The sequence below is a fragment of the Paroedura picta genome, chromosome 7, assembly GCF_049243985.1.
Source record: "Paroedura picta isolate Pp20150507F chromosome 7, Ppicta_v3.0, whole genome shotgun sequence".
Taxonomy (NCBI): Eukaryota; Metazoa; Chordata; class Lepidosauria; order Squamata; family Gekkonidae; genus Paroedura; species Paroedura picta.
This window is the reverse complement of record NC_135375.1, coordinates 41,066,433-41,086,067: the sequence shown is the minus strand read 5'-3', so window position 1 is coordinate 41,086,067 and position 19,635 is coordinate 41,066,433. Positions and strand designations below refer to the sequence as shown.

The 19,635-nt window shown below is 41.1% G+C and overlaps 1 protein-coding gene across 9 annotated transcripts in view; it reads right to left on the bottom strand.

The window, feature by feature from the left end:
• Window positions 1-907: 907 nt before the first annotated feature.
• The window catches only part of ADGRV1 (adhesion G protein-coupled receptor V1), a 329,124-nt gene continuing 310,396 nt past the window's right edge, over window positions 908-19,635 (bottom strand). For 6 of the 9 annotated variants that reach the window (XM_077347591.1, XM_077347582.1, XM_077347586.1 and 3 more), the window contains 3 exons: window positions 14,242-14,433; window positions 12,939-13,116; window positions 908-5,585 (listed from right to left, as the gene is read on the bottom strand). In XM_077347591.1, the coding sequence (XP_077203706.1) occupies window positions 5,467-5,585; window positions 12,939-13,116; window positions 14,242-14,433 (489 nt within the window). In that variant the 3' untranslated portion in view covers window positions 908-5,466. The remainder of the gene's footprint in view (window positions 5,586-12,938; window positions 13,117-14,241; window positions 14,434-19,635) is intronic. The other 3 variants (XM_077347587.1, XM_077347588.1, XM_077347589.1) reach the window with 1 other exon arrangement.

Genomic DNA, 19,635 nt, shown 5'->3' with positions numbered 1-19,635 from the left:
ATCCCCAAATCTCCAGGAATTTAGGAGTTGGCAACACTGTTTCCTTCCCATCCAATAGCCAACCTACATTTAACTGCCTACATTTCATAGTGTCTTAGAATCAAAGAATTGGAAGGGACCTCTAGGGTTATCTAGTCCAGCACCCTGGACAATGCAGGATCTCACAACTGCCCATCCACATTGACCCCAATTTCATACCCAAGTGATCTCCTCACCAAAAGTCTCCAGAATCCAGCCTGGCCTGGAAGAAATTCAACTATCCACAGTGGCAATTAGCAATTCTCTGGATATGCAAGGAAGGGCCACAAGAGACAAACACTGGCACATCCCTTCCTGCCCACCCACTCACAATCTGCCTAAGTTCATAAAGTCAGCATTTCTGTGAGATGACTATCTAGCCTCTGCTTAAAAACTTCCAAACTCACCACCTCCTGAGGAAACCTGTTCCACTGAGGAACTACTCAGTCAGGAACTTCTGGATGTTTAGCCAAAAATTCTTTTGAATTAATTTAAACCCATTGGTTCTGGTTGTTTTAAGCTGTCCATTGTTTTGGGTGCTTCTTTTTTCTTTTCTTTTTTTTAAGATTTCACATTTTCCTAAAGACTTAGGGCTCTTTTCAAGTTTGTAGAAGGATCTTTCTTGTCCACTTACAGCTTCAGTCATCAGATGTAAATATCCAAAGATATCTGAACTTAATTATAAGTTAAAAACCATACATTTGGACTATACACACATCAACTAAGCAATGATTAAAACAAAAAGGTGATAACACTTCAGGTCTCACAATAGTCAAGTCTTTATTATTACGGTACTAGACCAGTAGTGAGGTCTCACGATAATAATGTACATATCCTTCAAGATGGTTTGAATAGGCTCTTTATTGTTAAAGTTTTAGGCTTCATCATTCATTATCTCAGATTCATGGTATGGGCTGGTTTCTCCACTTTACTCAGCAACATGTGGTCATGGCTGCCATTGTGATGCCTCTTAGAAGTGAGATAGCTCCTGTTAAGAAGACAAGATAGCCAAGAGAGACTCCTTCTTGTGGTCAGGGATGTTTAAAATGATCTTAATCTCCCCTCTCTTTTTTGTAGATTGTGTGTATTTCCTGTTCCCATAGATGGGATCAAATTCTAATATCTGATCACCCAAGCCCTGTGACTTATGTGTGATTATCCTATTCTTCACTAGCTTGGACATCTGCATAACTGTGGAGCTGGATGACTCTTTTGCTGGATCACAAGTCATACCCATCCTGGTTTTCCCCTTGTGTACCTGATGGCCTGTAAAAAGTGCTTTATCACTCTGCTGGTATATAGATGAATTCAGGCCAGAACTATCTCATGTCTCTTGCTTTCACGCTCGGCTTAGTGTGCATGATAGCAGAATGGCTCAGCTGCACTACTTTTTGGTTTTACGTCTTATAAGTCAATAATGAATCCAAGGAATAAAATTATGACTGGGCCTATAAAACTTTGGAAACTTAATATCCTTTATTAGAACATGCAGGATAGGATACCCTTTGTGCCTGCCATGGAAAATTTCTGTAAGCAGCACGATAGAGTATATTGGAAGAATATTCCAAAATGCAACTCCTGGTGTATATGAAAATGAAGCAACCTCAGGAAACCATGCCCACATTGTACTTTTGAATGGATAGTTTGTCTCTAAATGCTTGTGTTTCTGTTTTACATAACAGTGTACATCCATACTTAACAAAACTCCTGTCACTTGTTCGTGAAGGATTGTGTTTGACAGCTGTCAAGTGTACTTTATTCTTAGCTGGGATTTGTCAAATAGGTAGAGATTCTGTACTAAAAAAAGTTGTGTCTTGCATTTGTTCTTTTAATGTTTGTTCTCTGGGAAATGATCTACCGTCAGCTCTTCAGAAGGCTTCTCCCTATCCCATATCTGAATGGCCCCTTTTTAGAGCTTGTATTTAAACAATAAAATGGCCACACTTTCTTACATTGTTTTGCAGCTTCATAAGTTCAGTTTCTATCACTGTTTAATTTTGACCCTTCTCCAAGAAGCTTAGGATGGCATATAACACCATGTCAGCATGTGTGGTTGGAAGGCATATATACACTACATCCTTTTCAAATCCATACTTGGCTCAAATCCATAATAGTCTGATCATAAGAAGCTACCTGCAGGGCAACCACACTCTTAGAAATGTGTTCCCAGAATCCACTGCTCCCTTCCCTCTCGTGATTTAGAATTATTAAAAATTAAACATGAAAGACTTACATAGACAACACTTGTCTTTCTTTCCCTAACAGGATAATTCTCAGAATCTCTATCTTATCTAGTCAAAATCTGTTTACTTATTTATATGTATTTATTTATAAAAGTTTAAAATTTGAAATGTAAAAGTAAAGGTATTTTATAAAAGTTAAAAATGTTAAAGTATAAAAATATAATTTATAAAAAGCTTTTATATATTTTAGAAGTACATCCTGTCTTTCTTCCCAATACAGAATTTGAAGTGGCTTGCTCAAATCTTAAAAATAAGGATAACCTGATGGTGAAATAATGCAATGTATTAAAACAGCAAGAACAAATTACTTAAACCAGTTCAAAATTCAAATAAATAATTATGGAAATTTAGGCTAAATATTACCCTGCCTTTAAATGTCTCCTACTTGTTGGATTTTACAAGAGGATATTGGGAACTGTGACTAAAAGAAATTATACCGTTGCTTCCCCTGATCCAGAGCAACAAGCTTTTTTGTATAAAAAGACAGATATTTCTCTATAATGAATGTCTTTGTGTACACAGGGAAACTTTTAATACGGAAGTAAAGTAGTTTCAGACTAAATTGCATAGTGACTCCATCACCTTCAGGCAAATATTCGTCTCTTTTAATTTCCTAATACTTGAAAAGATGAATGATGGTGGCCAGGGAGCTTCAATACAGATAATTTCTTAAATGTATTTAGTACATGCATGATAAATGAACCATGAAATAACAAATATACACTCTCAAAATTCCCTGCTGTGAAACTAAATAAGCAGGGATATGCACTGAGATTTGACTGTTGTCATGTGGGCAGTATGTTTAAGCAATACATAGAGTTAGATCCTGCTGTCAAAAATAATATCATCTGACTTTCACAGTGTATTTTAGTGCATACAGTACTCTCTTGTACATCAACAACAAGCGATAGAATTAATGTGTTTTGTAAAATACAGTCTTCAAGGGCTTAGGAAGATCAAACAGGCATTATTTGTTGAATCTGGCTCAATTTCTCCATTTTAAAAACTATTTTTTCAAAAGAAAGCTGATTTGATTTTAGAAAACCTTTGGTTTAGGTAAAGTGGATATTTTAAGATTTAAGGATCTGAACTATTCCTGCAGAGAGAAAAGTTAACTGATTCTTACAAAAATTGCTCCCTTCCCGTCTCTCGTGTTGGAATCATGTGTGTAGATTACTGGAATTCCATATGGCAGGTGTGTTACAGCAGTGCTTGGGCATAAATTTTCCTGAGAAGGGAAGCTACATAATATGTTTAATCAGAACAGCCTCACAGAGGGAAAGGCTTGCAGCAACCCAAAAAATTCCAGTTTCTTTCCATTTGGGAGAAGTTGGGTCAGGAGGAAGCCAAGAAGAGAGAAAACAATGGAAGAAACAGGATCCTTTTATCTGGGCTACTTGAGCCACAGGGGAGGGCAGTATATTAAACAAACAAACAAAACCTGACAGAAGAGCTTCTGTTATATGCTCTTGTGTTCTTAAGTATTTTCACATATGTAGCAGTTCCAGTGAATATCTTACACAACCAGTATCATCCAGTGTGGTGCAGTACTTAAAGTTTCACACTAAGATCTGGGAGGTCCAGGTTCAGATCTCATGGTTGTCCTGGAAATTTTCAAGGTGACATTGTTCCAGTTACACACTATTGAGCTTAATTTATCTCAGAGGTTGTTGTGAGGGTAATATGGTGAAGGGGGGAATGATGTAAAAGGCTTTGGGTACACACTGGGAAGAAAGGGGATTAATAGGGTTCCTGGGGATTGGGAGTGCAAGATTTGGGGTAGACATGTAGGGTATAATACCAAAGAGCCTACCTTCCGGAGCAGCCATATCCTCCAGGGGGTGGATCTCTATAGTCTGGACAGGAACTCTAATTCTGTAAGATCTCCAGGCCTTCTAAGATGTGGGCTTAGAAGTGAAAATGGCCCTGGGACTATAGGGCTATCAGGCAGAACTGCAGGGACCACTGTTCACCAGTGCCAGCCATGGGTATTAGCTCACCCACTGCTTCCCCCTTCAAGTTGACGGAAGCATAGGAGATAGTTGGTAAGCTGACACCAGTTTCTGTTGAGAGTGGTCTGAGCCAAGTAGCCCCCAAGACACTGGCAGGGATTGCTGGAACTTGGCTGTGTTTGCTTCTGGCCACTAACAGCCCTCTAATCCTGGGGTACTCATTTCACAGCTCATAAAGAGCCACAGTCACAACTACCATCATTTACTACTATCTCTAGCATGAGGCATGAACCATGAGGATAGGGTTGACAGGTCTGCTGGACCAACTGGTGGGGGATAGGGGGAGATGTACTGGGAGTGGGGAAGGGAGAAATCTGGAAAAAATGTGATGTCTCTACATCTTCCAAGAGGAGGAAAGGGATCAAACTGGGGGACCCTCAGGTCCCAACTGGGGACTGGCAACCCAATTTATGGAGGCTTGCAGTTTACCCGTTCCTCTGCTGTTTCAAGGTGGGAACCACCTGCCAATCAAAACTCTACCAGGCAAAGGGCCTTGCCCACTGACCTGGAACATGAGGCAGGTGACACACTAAGACCGTTTTCCATACTGGGAACTTTGTTGCTCCAGCTCCTGTGCAGGAGCACAAATCTGGGGCAGACAAGGTGCACCAGGCCAAATGGTCACCCATGTGGGAACAGGAAGAGGAGGGGCAACCTGCTCCAACGCGAACTCCAGCCTGCAGCCCAGTGCAAAGCCTCCAGTGTAGAAACGGAAAGAGGATACAAATTGAAACATAAACAAACAAGCAAATAAATAAGAATAATAAAGCCACAAGTAGCATATTAAAGAGCCACATGCAGCTCCTGAGCCCCTGAGCGAGTATCACTGCTGTGGCTGGTCTGTCCTGTCTTCATTTCTCTGGTCAGCTACAATAAAGGAAGAAATATTGAGACATCTCTATCTATTAAATTGATTCTACCATGTTTTATTAAAACAGTCTTATGCATACAGGTTAATTAAAAAATTAGTATACGGTTGATGGAATACGTGCATCTAAATTAGTTGGTTCAAACCTGAATCAGCAACTCAGCAACAGTAAGGAGTTACATTTACAAAAAAATATTCCTTCTTGTTAGTTGTCCAGTTATAGTACACAGCATTCTGCTACACAGCCATATATAGTGTTTTTAGTGCAAAAGAAAATACAGATATAAAAACAGGAGGGGCTACACTTTTTAAAATGTTGGAATTACTAAAGATGGGTGTCTGCTATGGGTATTCTTCTAAGCTCTACGATCTGGGAGGTAACCATGCTGCTTCCATCCTGGCTGCCGTGGCAGGAGTCGGTATCGCTGATAGTGAGCCCTGCCCCTGGAAGACAGAAGGCAAGACGTCATCCGGGAGGGCTGCCACCACAAAACACAGCATATTCTCTGCAGAGCAAACCTAGCCTCTCTGTTTTATGTCAATATTCTCTCTCAGGTTTCCATTACAAATGCAACTTCCATTCCTGGTACAGATTTTTGTACCTATAAATTGCACTTAAAAATGGAAGGAGTTCTGTGTGGTTCTTCAATACTGCAGTACTTCTTGTATGATGTTTTAAGGCCTCAGTGGATTTTGCTGATCACCCCTGATATATATATATAGTATGCTGCTGAAAGAAGTGAAGTTCTAGTTAGAATTCCCAGGTTATCTGTTCCCAAATTTAAACCATTTTAAAATTGAAATGAACTAGGCTGGCTTGTCCCAGACAACCCTGCAGACTGCTGTTTTATGAGTCTGTTCCAGGACTCTTTATTAAGAGTCTAGCCCTTCAAAGAGTTCATTGAATGAGAAACTCTTAGCAGTTAAGCAGGCATGAAAATGATTTGGAAAATGGCTGTGTAAAATGCCCTAGTTCTCCCTTATTTCAGAATGTTAGAGCGCAACAAATTCTACAGAGGAAACAGCACTTGTTCTTTGTCTGCATAAGAGTTTGCTTTTGATGAGCAAAATACTCTTTTCCTGTTTAGCTCCTTGTGCAACAGCACACCCTCTTTCATGCCAAGGGTGTGTCATGCAAAGAGTTGTATCTTCTTGGAACACTGCATCCTTTAATAAGCACACAACATGTAAAGCACACAAAACCTCCAGGATTTGAAAAGGGGAGGAAGCATTACAGTGAGTCCTTCTGATTCTTCCCAGACGTCTTCCTCTCTTTAGATTTATGTCTGTAAGGAAAACTCCTTTGCAAGGGACAGGACCTCAAGGGATCATGTCAGTGTTTACACATTGCTAATGACAATGCCCTGGCGAGAGTAAGGTTGCCTTGAGGGAACTTGGCCATGGTCTGCACCTTATAGCAAGAAGAGGACTGGTTTGTTAAGGTAATAACTCCCAGCGTTCTCTCCATTGAGATAGAGTAGCAGCGCCCCTGAGGATGACAGCATAAGCAACTTTGATTTTGTTTATGAACAAAAAAAGCAAACACAACAGACATGCCCTGCTCCCCCTCTGCAAGTTGCATAGCTATATAAATCTTGCTGGAGATTTTGATACCCTGGTCTCAGGAAAAGTAAATCAAGCATAAAAATTTGCCCAACCCCTATTTGGGCATTTCAAGACTTGCAGCTCCAATGTATTCAGAAGTGCAAGGAAGTGTAATTAAGCATGCTAATGTCAAAAGAGATTAATGCCCGTCATTAATTTCCAGTAAAACCAGTTACAAATTACCAAAGGATAAGGATGTTTGATGGACTTGGCAAAGTTATTCCTGTTGCCAATTCATCGGCTTCAGGTCAGTCGTACCATCAATAAATCTCGCTCTCCAAGTCTGGAATATGCTGTGCTTGCAGGAGATCAATGGTTATAGATGTCTCAGTAAAGAATTTATGAAATGTTAATCAGTTGGAAATCTGGCACGTTCAGTTTCATTCCAATATCCATTCCATGGATGGCTTAACATCAGTGAAGTTGTAGCCATGATTTTTTCTTTCTTTTAAGTTTTAGGACATGAACATCTTCGATGGATCTCTAAAAAGGTTCTGGTGAAACTTCATCTATTGTTTAATCTGCCTTCTACCACCCCATTCCGAACTGCGCATTTCAGCTATTTCTTTCATTTCACAATGTGATACATTTTAATTGTAAACCACTTTGACAGCTAATCTAGCTGAAAAGCACAGTATATGTACATCAAATAAATAAAATAATTTGAGAAGACATTTTGCAGCGTTTGACTGACTCACAGCTGAATCCCAGAAACCTTTTCAGGAAGTATCTATAGTTTTACATGGAGCCATGCGAATGAATCCCTGATTGAAGATGATTGCACAGTAACTTCCTTTACAAGCAGTTTGCTTCAGAATTGGCTATTATGGAAGTCACTGAATTAAATGGCATCAGCCAACCACAAGAAGCAACACAAACGACAGGAGCTGTGGCTGCAATTTTTTATACCTGACTGCATTGTAAGATTATGGTGTGTTTAAATAACAAATTAAAGTAGATGGCTTTGGAAGGGTCAGAACCTTAACATAATCTCTGTTTGTAGTAAACTCAATTCAGTTTCTTATGTCAGAAATGAATGCAACTCTTAAAAAAATGTTAGAATATAAATTGGATATCAAATCCCATACAAAGCAACCATGTAAAGCAGTCAGGCTAAAAGTATTTAGCGCTGAAGTTTACCACTGAAGTTCACAGGGTCAGCTTGTTTTTGAACAAAGGCAATTTCACTATAAGAAAAGGCTACGCCTGGGAGAAAGACCACTGAGCAGGTCAGTATAAGAACTTTGAGAACTTTTGGCCTCTTGTATAATAACAGAACTCATGGGCACCCAGTTAAGACTATGGACAGTAGATTCAGGACAGATAAAGGAAACTACAGTGGCACCTAATGAGTGAACTGGAAATTTCTCTTCCCTCAGTCATTTTCCTAATCTGAAATGAGGCCCTTCTTCAATCCTTTGGATTAAATTACAGATCCAAACCACTGCCCCTAAAAATTCTATTTTAAAATATGGCTGGGCAGGCCAAAACACAGAACTGCTAGCACCCTCACTGTAGTGTGTAGTGATGGCCACCAGCTAAGGCTGCTAGACCACCACCAGACCTTGCCCTCCTCCCCCCACCACTGATCAGCTGGCTAGCAAGGGGGAGGACTTAGCAGTAGAATGAGGAAGGCTCAGGCCACGTTGCCGGCATCACTCGGGGAAGGGACAGCACACCAACGACTTCTGGGTGACACTCTGAGATTGAGGCAAAAACTGTATGGCAGAAGCCAAGGACTTTTATGCCCAAATACCTAAGTGTCGCCCAGAAGGCACTGGTATTATGATGTCACTTCCTGTGCAACACTGGTGATGTGGCCTTTCTCCTGGTAAGTGTCCCCCCATCTTCTGCCAGTTGCCAGGAGGAACCCTATGACTTTTCATCTAGTTAAAATAAATGTCTGAAAGGATCAGACAAATTCATGAAGTATGTTAGCTATGATGCTGGATTAGAGGAAACTGGTATGATCTGGGAAGGGCCCTGTTATGTCCTCAAGGCACATCAGGCTTTGTTGGCCTATGATTCCTAAGAGATTTTGATATGAACATTTCTAAAAATGTCTTTAAAATATATTACCAATAATATTATCCCATTTGATCCTCTTTATTGCTCTCATGGTCATAAACAGGACTCAAAATCTATTAGGTCTATTACTACTTTGAACTAGACTTCTATCTAAAAGTGCCTCAAGAACTTTTTAATTTGCAGATGAGCAAGGTCCCTGCAATGAGATCTATTGTGAATAGTTTAATGAGTGCATGCTATTACTCAATATACGTTGTTATATTATTAGTTCTCACTTTGCTTTTGTCATACTTCTCGCAATATCTATCTATCTATCTATCTATCTATCTATCTATCTATCTATCTATCTATCTATCTATCTATCTATCTATCTATCTATCTATCTATCTATCTATCTATCTATCTATCTATCTATCTATCTATCTATCTATCTATCTATCTATCTATCTACCTACCTACCTACCTACCTACCTACCTACCTACCTACCTAATTTATATATCACCCTCCCCTGAGGCTCAGGATGGTTAACATAAAACAGGGAACAGTACAGATAACTCAGTTGCCATAAACATTAACAACACAGTAATGACAAATATGACAATGTGATAGAACAGTAGAACAATGGTGAGAACTGTAATTCAACTACAGCATACTGATAGCCCTGTGGGTTGGACAAACTGGCAATGGTTTTCATGAGAGAGAAGCTCAGGGGCCAATGGATTTGTTCAGGTCAACCACAATGAAATATCTGGCAGAGGAGCTCCCTTTTGCAAACCCTGTGGAATTGTTAAAGTTCCATTAGGTCCCCAGTCTTCTCTAGGAGCTTGTTCTACTAGGTCAGGGCCAGGATGGAGAAAGCTCTGGCCCTGGTTAAGGTCAAGCAAGCTTCCTTGGGGCCAGGGATCACCAGGCAGTTGGAGGTGTGGGATTGTAAATCTCTTTGAGGGGTGTAAGCAGAAAGATGGTCCCTCAGGTACACTGGGCCCAGACCGCTTATGGCCTTAAATGTAATTACCAGAATCTTAAGCCTGATCTGGAATTTGACTGGAAGCCAGCACAGCTGTTGGAGAATGGTCCGAATGTGGGTTGCTGTGAGGACCCTGGCCACTGTGCACATACATGTTAAACATCCTAAATAATGCTATTAGTACCGGTTTAATATGCTATGTACACGTGTTCATCAGGGATCTCCAATAGTAAGCATGATGTTTAATGTTTATTTCATTTTTAAAGGCCTAACAGACAGGACTCACGTATATTTCTTATAGTATTCCTTTGTGGCAATAACTGGATTATTTTTTTGGAGACTCTGAGATGAAGATGAACCAGGAACTCATAAGTGATATAACTTTTAGCTACAATGGTCCATGCAGTTATCTCCCATTGAGATCAAGTATGCCCACATTCCGACACAGGCACACTGTAGCTAAAGGCACTCTGGAAGAGCTAGTTTTGCTGAGGAAACTTGCTATACCTGTAAAGTGAGCTTGTGATATCTTTAAGCAACTTAGTCTGGTGTTTTAGTCCATGTTAAAGAGAGGGTGAAAAGAGAGCATTTCTTCAGGGCACCAATAATGCCCAAGGTAGACAATTCTTTTGTTGCTACTTTATATCTTGTTCAATGCTATTTCTCCTATCTGTAAACCACTCGGGAATGGTATAAATAAAACAGTAAGGCTAAGGGGGGTGGGCTGAGTCCAGGATAGGAAACAGGGGCCCCTTGGCCCCAGACTGACAAGAATTCCAGCCAGTCGGGCGAGGGGCCAATTGGAAGGCGCTCCTGACCACTACAGGGTCAGTCTGCTCCTGACCACCGCAGGGAGAGGAGGTCAGTAGGGCTGCGAAGGGGGATGAGAACAGAGGCTTGGACAGGATGCACCAGCCCTTTTCGCCCCAAGGCTGTCCTAACTGTCAGGTCTAAATGTAAATTGCCTCAGAACCTTGACAGCGTTGGCAGGAGGCTGGTGAGTGCGCTCCCCCCCTTCATGCCTGTTGGGAAGGAGCCTTTAACAGCCCCTGATTGAGGCGTTTCCGAGAGCAATGCAGGGGAGCCTCAGGGCATGTGGGTAGGCATTCATTTTTGGGGGGATGACAGGAAGGCCAAACGGATGACAGGAAGGCCACAGAAAAGCCCCTTCTCACTTAAAATACTGCTCTGGCCGGGGGTTAGACACAGCCAAGCCATGTGTATTTCTTCTTTGCAACTCTGCAGATGAGTCCACTGCACAGAGTTATTCTGCAAATGAAACTGGATGCTGTCGCGGAGGTTCTTTTGTCTCCTGTTTCATCTGCACAACAACCCTGGTCTCAAGTCTTTCAATTCAACAACAACCTGTGTGGGAGGCCTTAAATTTTTCTTCTCTACCACAACCCTGCCCAAAGTAGCCCTTTCTGCCTGTGGAGCTGATCTTTATACTATGAAGATGAGCTGTAATTCCAGGAGCTCTCCAGGCCCCACCTGGAGGTTGGCTACCCCTGGGTTGGAAATATTCCTGGAGTTTTGGAGGTGGGACTTCAAAATCGTACAATGTCTCAGAGTCCAGCCTTCAAGGAGGCCACGGGTGTACTTCTGGGCCCGGGGGAGGGGGGGAGGAAGCCTTCCCCCAGGCCCCAAAAGCACACCTAGCGCCCATTGTATTTACAAGGACAACGGGCTTGGTCCCTAGTCCTGTCATATTTACCTAAATTCTTTTGAGCAGAAGCAGCTTGTACAAGGCAGCTGACAACACATAGCAGTGCTGCTTAATTACCTACACGTGAACATGCACTTGGCCATGTTCAAGAGGAGGAAGTATTATGTGAGCCAGGGAGACATGCTAAAGGGATTGCAATGATCGTATGCAATGGACTTTGTTGGTATCTACCAGAGTCTCTAATAGCAAGGAACCTTGCAATTCCAGCCTTTTACCTGGCTGAACCTGTGACTTCAAACTGATTCCTCAGAACTGTGTTCTGTTTGTTTCTTGGCCCATGAGATTTAAACTGTAAGGACCTATTAGCAAGTAGGTACAATCCCAGCTGGTATACCATTAGACTTTTGGTTCCCTTGCTGTTTCCTCCAAACAAATGTGAACAAATATGAACCTGAGGCCATTAGAGCAAAATCTTTGGACTAGATGACCCTGGAGGTCCATTCCAACTCTATGATTCTATGATATCATTGCATGTATAAACTAGATATAAGACTATTATTACCTTCATAACTACTTTCTCTCAAGTAGCTGAGAGAAAATCCATTGATAGTTTCACCATAGCTAGATAGTGGGCCATTTGTTGGGTTATTTTGTGTTGTATTTGTTGGGATAAGGAAAAACCTTAATTCTTTTACACTTAAATTAGCATCTATGTGCTTTTAAAATAATTTGCATATTATTATTATATTGAAATTATATGAAGAGCCATCAAGTTACAAACAACTTATGGTGACCTAGGGTAGGACACAGGAATCTCTGGAATTACAGCTCATCTAAGGACTACAGTTCCTTTGGAAAAATGGATACTTTGCAAGGTGGACTCCATGGCATTTTATCCTGCTGGGGTCCTTGTCCTCCCAGGCTTCATCCCCAAATCTCCTGGAGTTCCTCAATCTGAATCTGACAAGCCTATGCCCTCATCTCCCGCCAGTGGCTGAGGGGATCCTGGCAACCCTAGGCAACCCAAGCAAAGGGCTTTAAAAGTGAGTAAGAAGCAGAGGAGGTTTGCAACAACCTTCGTTTGCAAAGTCTTCTTTGGTGGTCTCCCCTCCAAGAACCAACTCTGTAACACTTCTGATCTGATGAGATTGGACTATACCATGCTGCCTTCCTTCCTGCATACTAGTTTCAGTACAGGGAATCAACATTTGTACTTAATCAACACTTGTGCTCTAATTTGCCCTGGCAGCTCAAACACAAGAGCACAAAGTGCACCTGAACTTCGTAAAAACCTAGATGCCAAGTGGGTAGCTGTATTGGTCTGAAGCAGCACAACAAAACAAAATCAGAGTCCAGTGGCACCTTTAAGACCAAGAAAGATTTATTCAAGGCGTGAGCGGAGTCTGAGGAAGAGTGCTTGCACTCGAAAGCTCACACCTTGAATAAATCTTTGGACTCTGATTTTGTTTTGTAAAAACCTGTTGCATTTCAAACTATGGCACGCAGGCTTCATAAAGAAATCACACTCACCTGTTTTTAAAGCAAATATTAGATCATCAAATTCTTGTGACTCTTCATCAGCCACTAAAGAGCTGTTGCTGAACCCCCCAGGTGCTGTGAAAGCACTGCCGTTCTGGGGGCTCTGCTTGAAGACAGTACTGGCCTGACTGGGTGGCCCCAGTGATGCTCTCTCCCACTCAGCTGGCATCTGTAGGAGAAAAAAAATTAAGCCACCTACATTTATTTCCAAAGGTTTCCAAATTGCAACCATCTGCATGTGGCCTTGCAAGGATTCCTTATGCCCCCAGCTCTAGAGTATTTCTGTGAAGGTACTAGTTCCCTCATGTGTCCCTCAGCTAGGAATCCATCCTGACATTCTTCTCCTTGAGTCATTCAATAGAAATATTTTGTCCTTGTTCACTTTACTGAGATGTCAAAGTGTGTTCCAAATACTCAGACTACTACAGAGCAGCTGAGAGCCAGCATGGACCCCCTTTCCCCTCACAATACCCACTCAAACATAATATAAAAGCAACCCACATGATTTACCCAGCTTTGTGGGCTCCCAGAGTGGCCGACCCTGTTCCAAATAATGTTTGTCTGTCTTGTCTCCCCTTCTGGACTATAAGAAAAAATAAATCCCCAACCACATATCCTTCGTTTATTCAAAAAATTCCCCCAAATACAAAAATGATCTAATTAATTGTCATCTCAAAATACATCCGTAGATGGGAACATTTTCTTCTCTGATACCTCACCAGCACTCTTCACTACTTCATTAGGGCTTATAGCCAGGCATGGGCCAAAGTTCTATAATGACTATTAATTCAAAGGTGCCTTTCTATAAATCATTCAATATACAACAAAGCAACTTGTCACACCTCTAATGGTTAGATCTTAAGGAACCTGAAAAAGTAGTGGATAACTGGTGTCAACCTGTGACTGTTTCTACACTAGGGATATAGTTCTAATTTGCATTGTTAATTGGTTGAGTTTTCTGTCCATTTCCGCACTGAAATTCGCCTTTTCCAGTGCAGACCTATATTGCTTCCACGTTAGCCCTGCAGCAGATGGAATCCCAAGAAATCCGATGTTCATTTTTTGAAGCGGGATATAACGGAGTCTAAATTAAATGTTAAAATAAACTTCAGGATTTCAGTAATTTTCTGCATAATGTACAGTTTGACCATGAGAAATTTTAAGTGGCTACTATGAGATTGTAGCAGATACAAGATTTTAACCTGTATGACTATCCAATGGTTAACATATCTCTCATATCTGTATTTCAGAGTTCTTAGTAAATATATAAATACATCTGACATAATGTCTGTACCTCTTCCATAGCACTAATAAGGTTTTGAGTAGATTTGCTGATCTCTCCTCCTGCTGGGGGCATGCCACTGCCGTGGGTGAAAAATGCAGAGCCTGGACTTGTATGTCCATTCATTTCAACTGTGTAACTTGCTTTCACTGGGCAACACAGCTGATTGTGTAGAATAAAATACACCACGAAAACATAAAGGCCCTGGAAAGAAGGAAGTGGGGGATAAAAAAGTAAGCATCTGTGTATGGAACAAAGCATCTTTCTTTTAAGAAAACTGAGTCATGCAGAACAGAAGAACTCCTCCCACAATCTCAACTAAACAACAGCCATACTGATGACTGCGACATACATAAAAAAAAGAACAACCAAGAGAAGATGACAAAGTAAATTACTGCCTGGGAAGGTAACAGCAAGGCAATGCCCCAAGGCTTCTATTAAGATAAATGGATAATTTAAAATTGCAGTTTTAACCCACCCAGCTATGAAGCACAGCCAGAAACAGAGCACAACAAAGATTTACCTTCATCATAGCAGCAAGAAAATAGGCTGAAGAATGCCTCCCAACGGGGGCAAGCCAGCAGGGATTTCATTCTCTCAGGTACCAGCTTTAAAAATTGAATTTTCCCTTCCTATTTAATGCCATGTAAATATAGGCTGATGCCAAATTTCAGTTTAAAATTAAATTCTTCAAGCTGGTCACATCAGAATCTGGGCTCATCTTTAGAAATGTAACAAATATTGTGCTGTGTATGTCGTAAATTATGCTCATTTGTATATCTTTGCCAATATCTTGTGTCTAAATGTACATCACTTGTGTTGAAACGGTCCTCGTGGTGTTAAGACAGACAAGAGCTTGGCCTGAGTGCTCTTGGATCCTGTTGTTTCCTGACCGTGTTTGAAGAGGAGGGAGGAAAACGGTGAGTTTCCCTTCTCCAAACTCTCTGTATGGCTCTAATGCAGACAGCATAAGTACTTCCACAATCTTGGCTGATTTATGAGATGGTCAGGTTTTTTTGCCACTGTCTGCAAATTCTGTGTGGCCAAGGGACTAGTGCTCTCCTCTGAGACATGTATCTCTGAATAACAGTGAAAGGGAACCAGAGGTTATTGGTTGGGCTGGACTGGAATTTGATTCTGCAAGCCATCTGAACCCGGGGGTGGGGGGGAGTGAATCCTGATTCTATTACAAAATCCAGTCTCATCGGACTTCACAGTCTGTCCTAGCAGTCTCAGCTATTTCATCATCATCAGCATCATCATCATCAATCATTATTATTATTAATTGGATTTATTACCCGCCGCTCCCGATAAATGTCCCATGGCGGGTTACAATACTAATACCCCAGCCAGGGAATTAGGGCCATGCAAAGTCAACTTTGCTTTTCATCATACCTCTGTGCAACTTAATCAATACATAAAGGTTGAATTGCCCTGTTCAGTATGTCTCTTAAACATCAAAACATGAATAGAATCTATTTATTTTTCTTATTGGGCATTCCCAACCTCCACCTTATTTTCAGATATTTATGAATATCATTTAAAAAAATACATTGCCAAAGGAATACCCAGAGTTGGTGGAGCTCAGCAGAAATTTACATTTCATGGACTCATATCCGCAAATGTCCTTGATTAAAGTAAATGCTGATTAATTTTCACTCCTTTTACTTTGTCATATTCCATGTAATTTTAACAGTGTAGTTTAATACTGGAAATTTAAATTAAAAACAGGTGGACAGACTTCAGGCAACCCATTTTCTCTTTAATTATCTTTTCAGATGTTAACAAATGAACTTTAGAAGATCAATTGGAACTGTTTACAGGAGTCATGGTGAGCGATCATGGGTCAGAAGTTGCATGGAATACGCAAATTCCTGGACTTGCTTAAAGCCTTGACAGGAGTGTGACTTTTTTGGGGGGGTGGGGGCTAGGGCGGGGGAGAATCATCACCTTGTCAAACTAAAAATGCTTTTGGAACTTGAAAATGAAAAATTGCACTCCAGGTTTGACTCTTTATTAATTTAGAAAACTGTCAGGACAATTAGGTGCTGCCTCCCTCCAGTTTTATTTGCAGGTAAATGTCTTTTCACTTTGGTAAAACAACATACTTAAGCAAGACAAGATTTAATGGCAGGCTGATGGACCAGGGGCGGAATGTGGGTTGTTCTTGAAAGTGAGACAAGCAAGGTATAAAGGCTTATATTAGTTTTTCATTCTAGCATTTCTTTTTGAAAATTTAAAATAATCATGAGTCCTCAAGATTGAATCATAAAAAACTATTGTGGACTACAGCCCTCTTCACCAGATGCATGTAGGTATTCCTCAATAGGTATGTACACATGTGTGTGTGTGTGTGTGTGTGTAAGTTATATAAGCACAATTGTAACTCAAGAGGTACACAATGAGATGTAATTAAGTCAGATTCAAATATAATTTCACAAAGACCACGATAGCAGTAGCTGGTAATCTTTCTAAATCTTGGTTAACAGCTGTAATACTATTGTACTATTAGTATGCATCATTTGGGTGATCCTTCTTCCTCCCTGTCCGGGGTTTCTTTTGTGGCTCTGACCAAATAAATTTTAACAGCAGTGTTCTACATTGTGGCTACTTTTAAACTTTGAGTGAGGTCAGATATGCAAAAGAACAAGGGTTGTGAAAATAGTTATAACATAACACTTTCAGGCTTCAAGGACCCCTAGAATTGATGTGAGCTGGCCATGCCTCAATGTCATGCCCCCTGGAAGTGACATGTCACCAGAAGTGATATCACCACCCCAACCTTCACCATCCATTCACTCCCTCCCCCACCTTTACTGCTATTACAGTCGCTCTATCTCAAGTAGGCTGGAAAGAGGGGCAGGAGCTGAGAAGACAGCCCACACCCCCCATGTACCAAGCCACAATCGACTCCTCCCCTTTGATTTTAACAACCACAGCCTATCCACCAAGCTCTCTAGGTGGAGATGGCCAGTTCCCTAGCTTGTGTCCAAGTCCATTAAGGCAGGAGGGGGAAGGTCACATACCCCCTCCAGAGCACATGCAGACCCCCAGACCCCCTGGTTGGGAATATCTTCTCTCCAGAAATGAACCACAAAAAAACTCAGTTGAACCCTGGGCAAAAAAGGGCGACTTTGCAAATTTTGGGTCAAAGACAACAGAAGATGATGTCAAAAAGCTGGCACCCATGATGACCTCAAGAAACCTCTCCTCCCCCTTTCCTGGAGCAGATTCTTTCTACATGTTTTCATTTTTAACATCAAGGCAAATAATGGATAGATAATTATCAGTCCTCTTTTATGGTTTTGTGGATGTTTTACTGATATTTGATTTTATGCTGTGAACTGCCCCAAGCCCATTCACAGAGGGGGGCAGTATACAATGAATGAATGAATGAATGAATGAATGAATGAATGAATGAATGAATTACTGTGTTGCCACCTATCTAAGGCAGTAGGAGAGAAGGCCTAATAGCAGAACATCAGCTAGCATCATTCACATGCCCTTGAGGGATCTACTATAAATTCTCCTCTATTATATCTGTTTATTACATACTGACTACCCCTCTCTACAACACCTCACCAATAATGGCAAAAACTCACACCACAACATTGATACTTGAACACTAATTAAAGCTATATTACATATTCAATTCCATATTTACATTGATAAGGTTTATTTGCAAGTCACATTGATGGAAGAAACAGATGTAATGGCAAATTATGATTTGCAGTGACGGAATGAGACTCAAGATCTTTTGGGCCCTTGTACTCCTTTCCCCATCCTCTTTCTTCCTCCCTGTTTACTGTTTATTGGTTGTAGACTGTATAATCTGTCTTGAGTCTCAGTAAGAAAGGTGGGCTATAAATAATGGAAACAAACAAATAAAGGGGGGAGAAGGCTTCATTTCCAGGGAATCTTAATCCTACCATCTCTTCCTTTAGAAATCAAGCAGTGATCACAGCACACATGTTCTACCCACTCAGATTAATGTCAATTGCTTTTTAACCTTATGCCTTTCCAGGAAACAAGGGTTTTGGTATCCTTATCAGTGAGTGTGTCAGAGATGCCCAAGTATCTTAAACATATAGAGATGTCACTTTATACTTTAACCTTATACTTTAACACAGAAAGAACAATGAGAGAGAGAAAAAATATCAAGGTGTCTTTTAAGCTTGCCTTTTATGCATATGTCACTAATTTTTTCCATGTCTCTGTGGCAACAGCAAAGCATTAACTGTGAAGATTTAAACCACTAATAAGCTAATGGCACAAGAAGAGGGAGCCCCCCCCCTGCTCCCATATCCCAAATCCATCTGACCTTTGTCAAGGCAAACAAGGAACACTTGACATTTTGTACAAAAATAAATAAAATACAATGATATTTCAATTGCGGCAAATTCCAGCCTCAGAGTTGCACAACTTTTTTCAGACACAAATTATTTTTTCTTGCAAACTCACATCTGGTGGGAGAACTGTTTCCCAACAACCGCTTTTTAAGTGGACCACTTCAGAGTCTGTACCTTGTTACAGGGAATTTCTTTTATGTTATGGTGCAATGTATTATTTAAAAGGCACTGTAGCAGCAAGACTTCATCCAGTGGGTATCTCTACAGCTTGGTGTAGTGGTTAGGAATGCGGACTTCTAATCTGGTGAGCCGGGTTTAATTCTGAGCTCCCCCACATGCAGCCATCTGGGTGACCTTGGGCTTGCCACAGCACTGATAGAGCTGTTCTGGCCAAGCAGTAATATCAGGGCTCTCTCAGCCTCACCCACCTCACATGGTGTCTGTTGTGGGGAGAGGAAAGGGAAAACGATTGTAAGCCGCTTTGAGACTCCTTTAGGTATAGAAAAGTGGCATATAAGAATCAATTCTTCTTCTACAGACATGCTCCATATCTTTAGTGCAACCATCTACTCTGGTTAGTAGGGTAGCCAACAGCATGAACAAAAATTGACCTGCCCCTTTAAACAGATGCTTAATGAAATGTTACTTACATGGTGATGTTATTTACATCCATGACATAAAAACCAGCTGCCCTGGAGGACCACCTACTCCCATATGAATTTGGTGAGCCACTCTGTTCACCTTTGGAGGCCCTGATTCAGATGACCCCACCATTAGAGTCTAGATAGTTGGCAACATGAATCATAGAATAATAGAGTTGGAAGGGACCTCATGAGTCAGCTAGTCCAACCCCCTGCACTATGCAGGACATTCCCATCCCTATCGCTCATCCACTGTAACCTGCCACCCCCTTAAGCCTTCACAGAATCAAGCTCTCTGTCAGATGGCTATCTAGCCTCTGTTTAAACATTTCCAAAGATGGAGAACCCACCACCTCCCGAGGAAGCCTGTTCCACTGAGAAACTGCTCTAACTGTCAGGAACTTCTTCCGGATGAA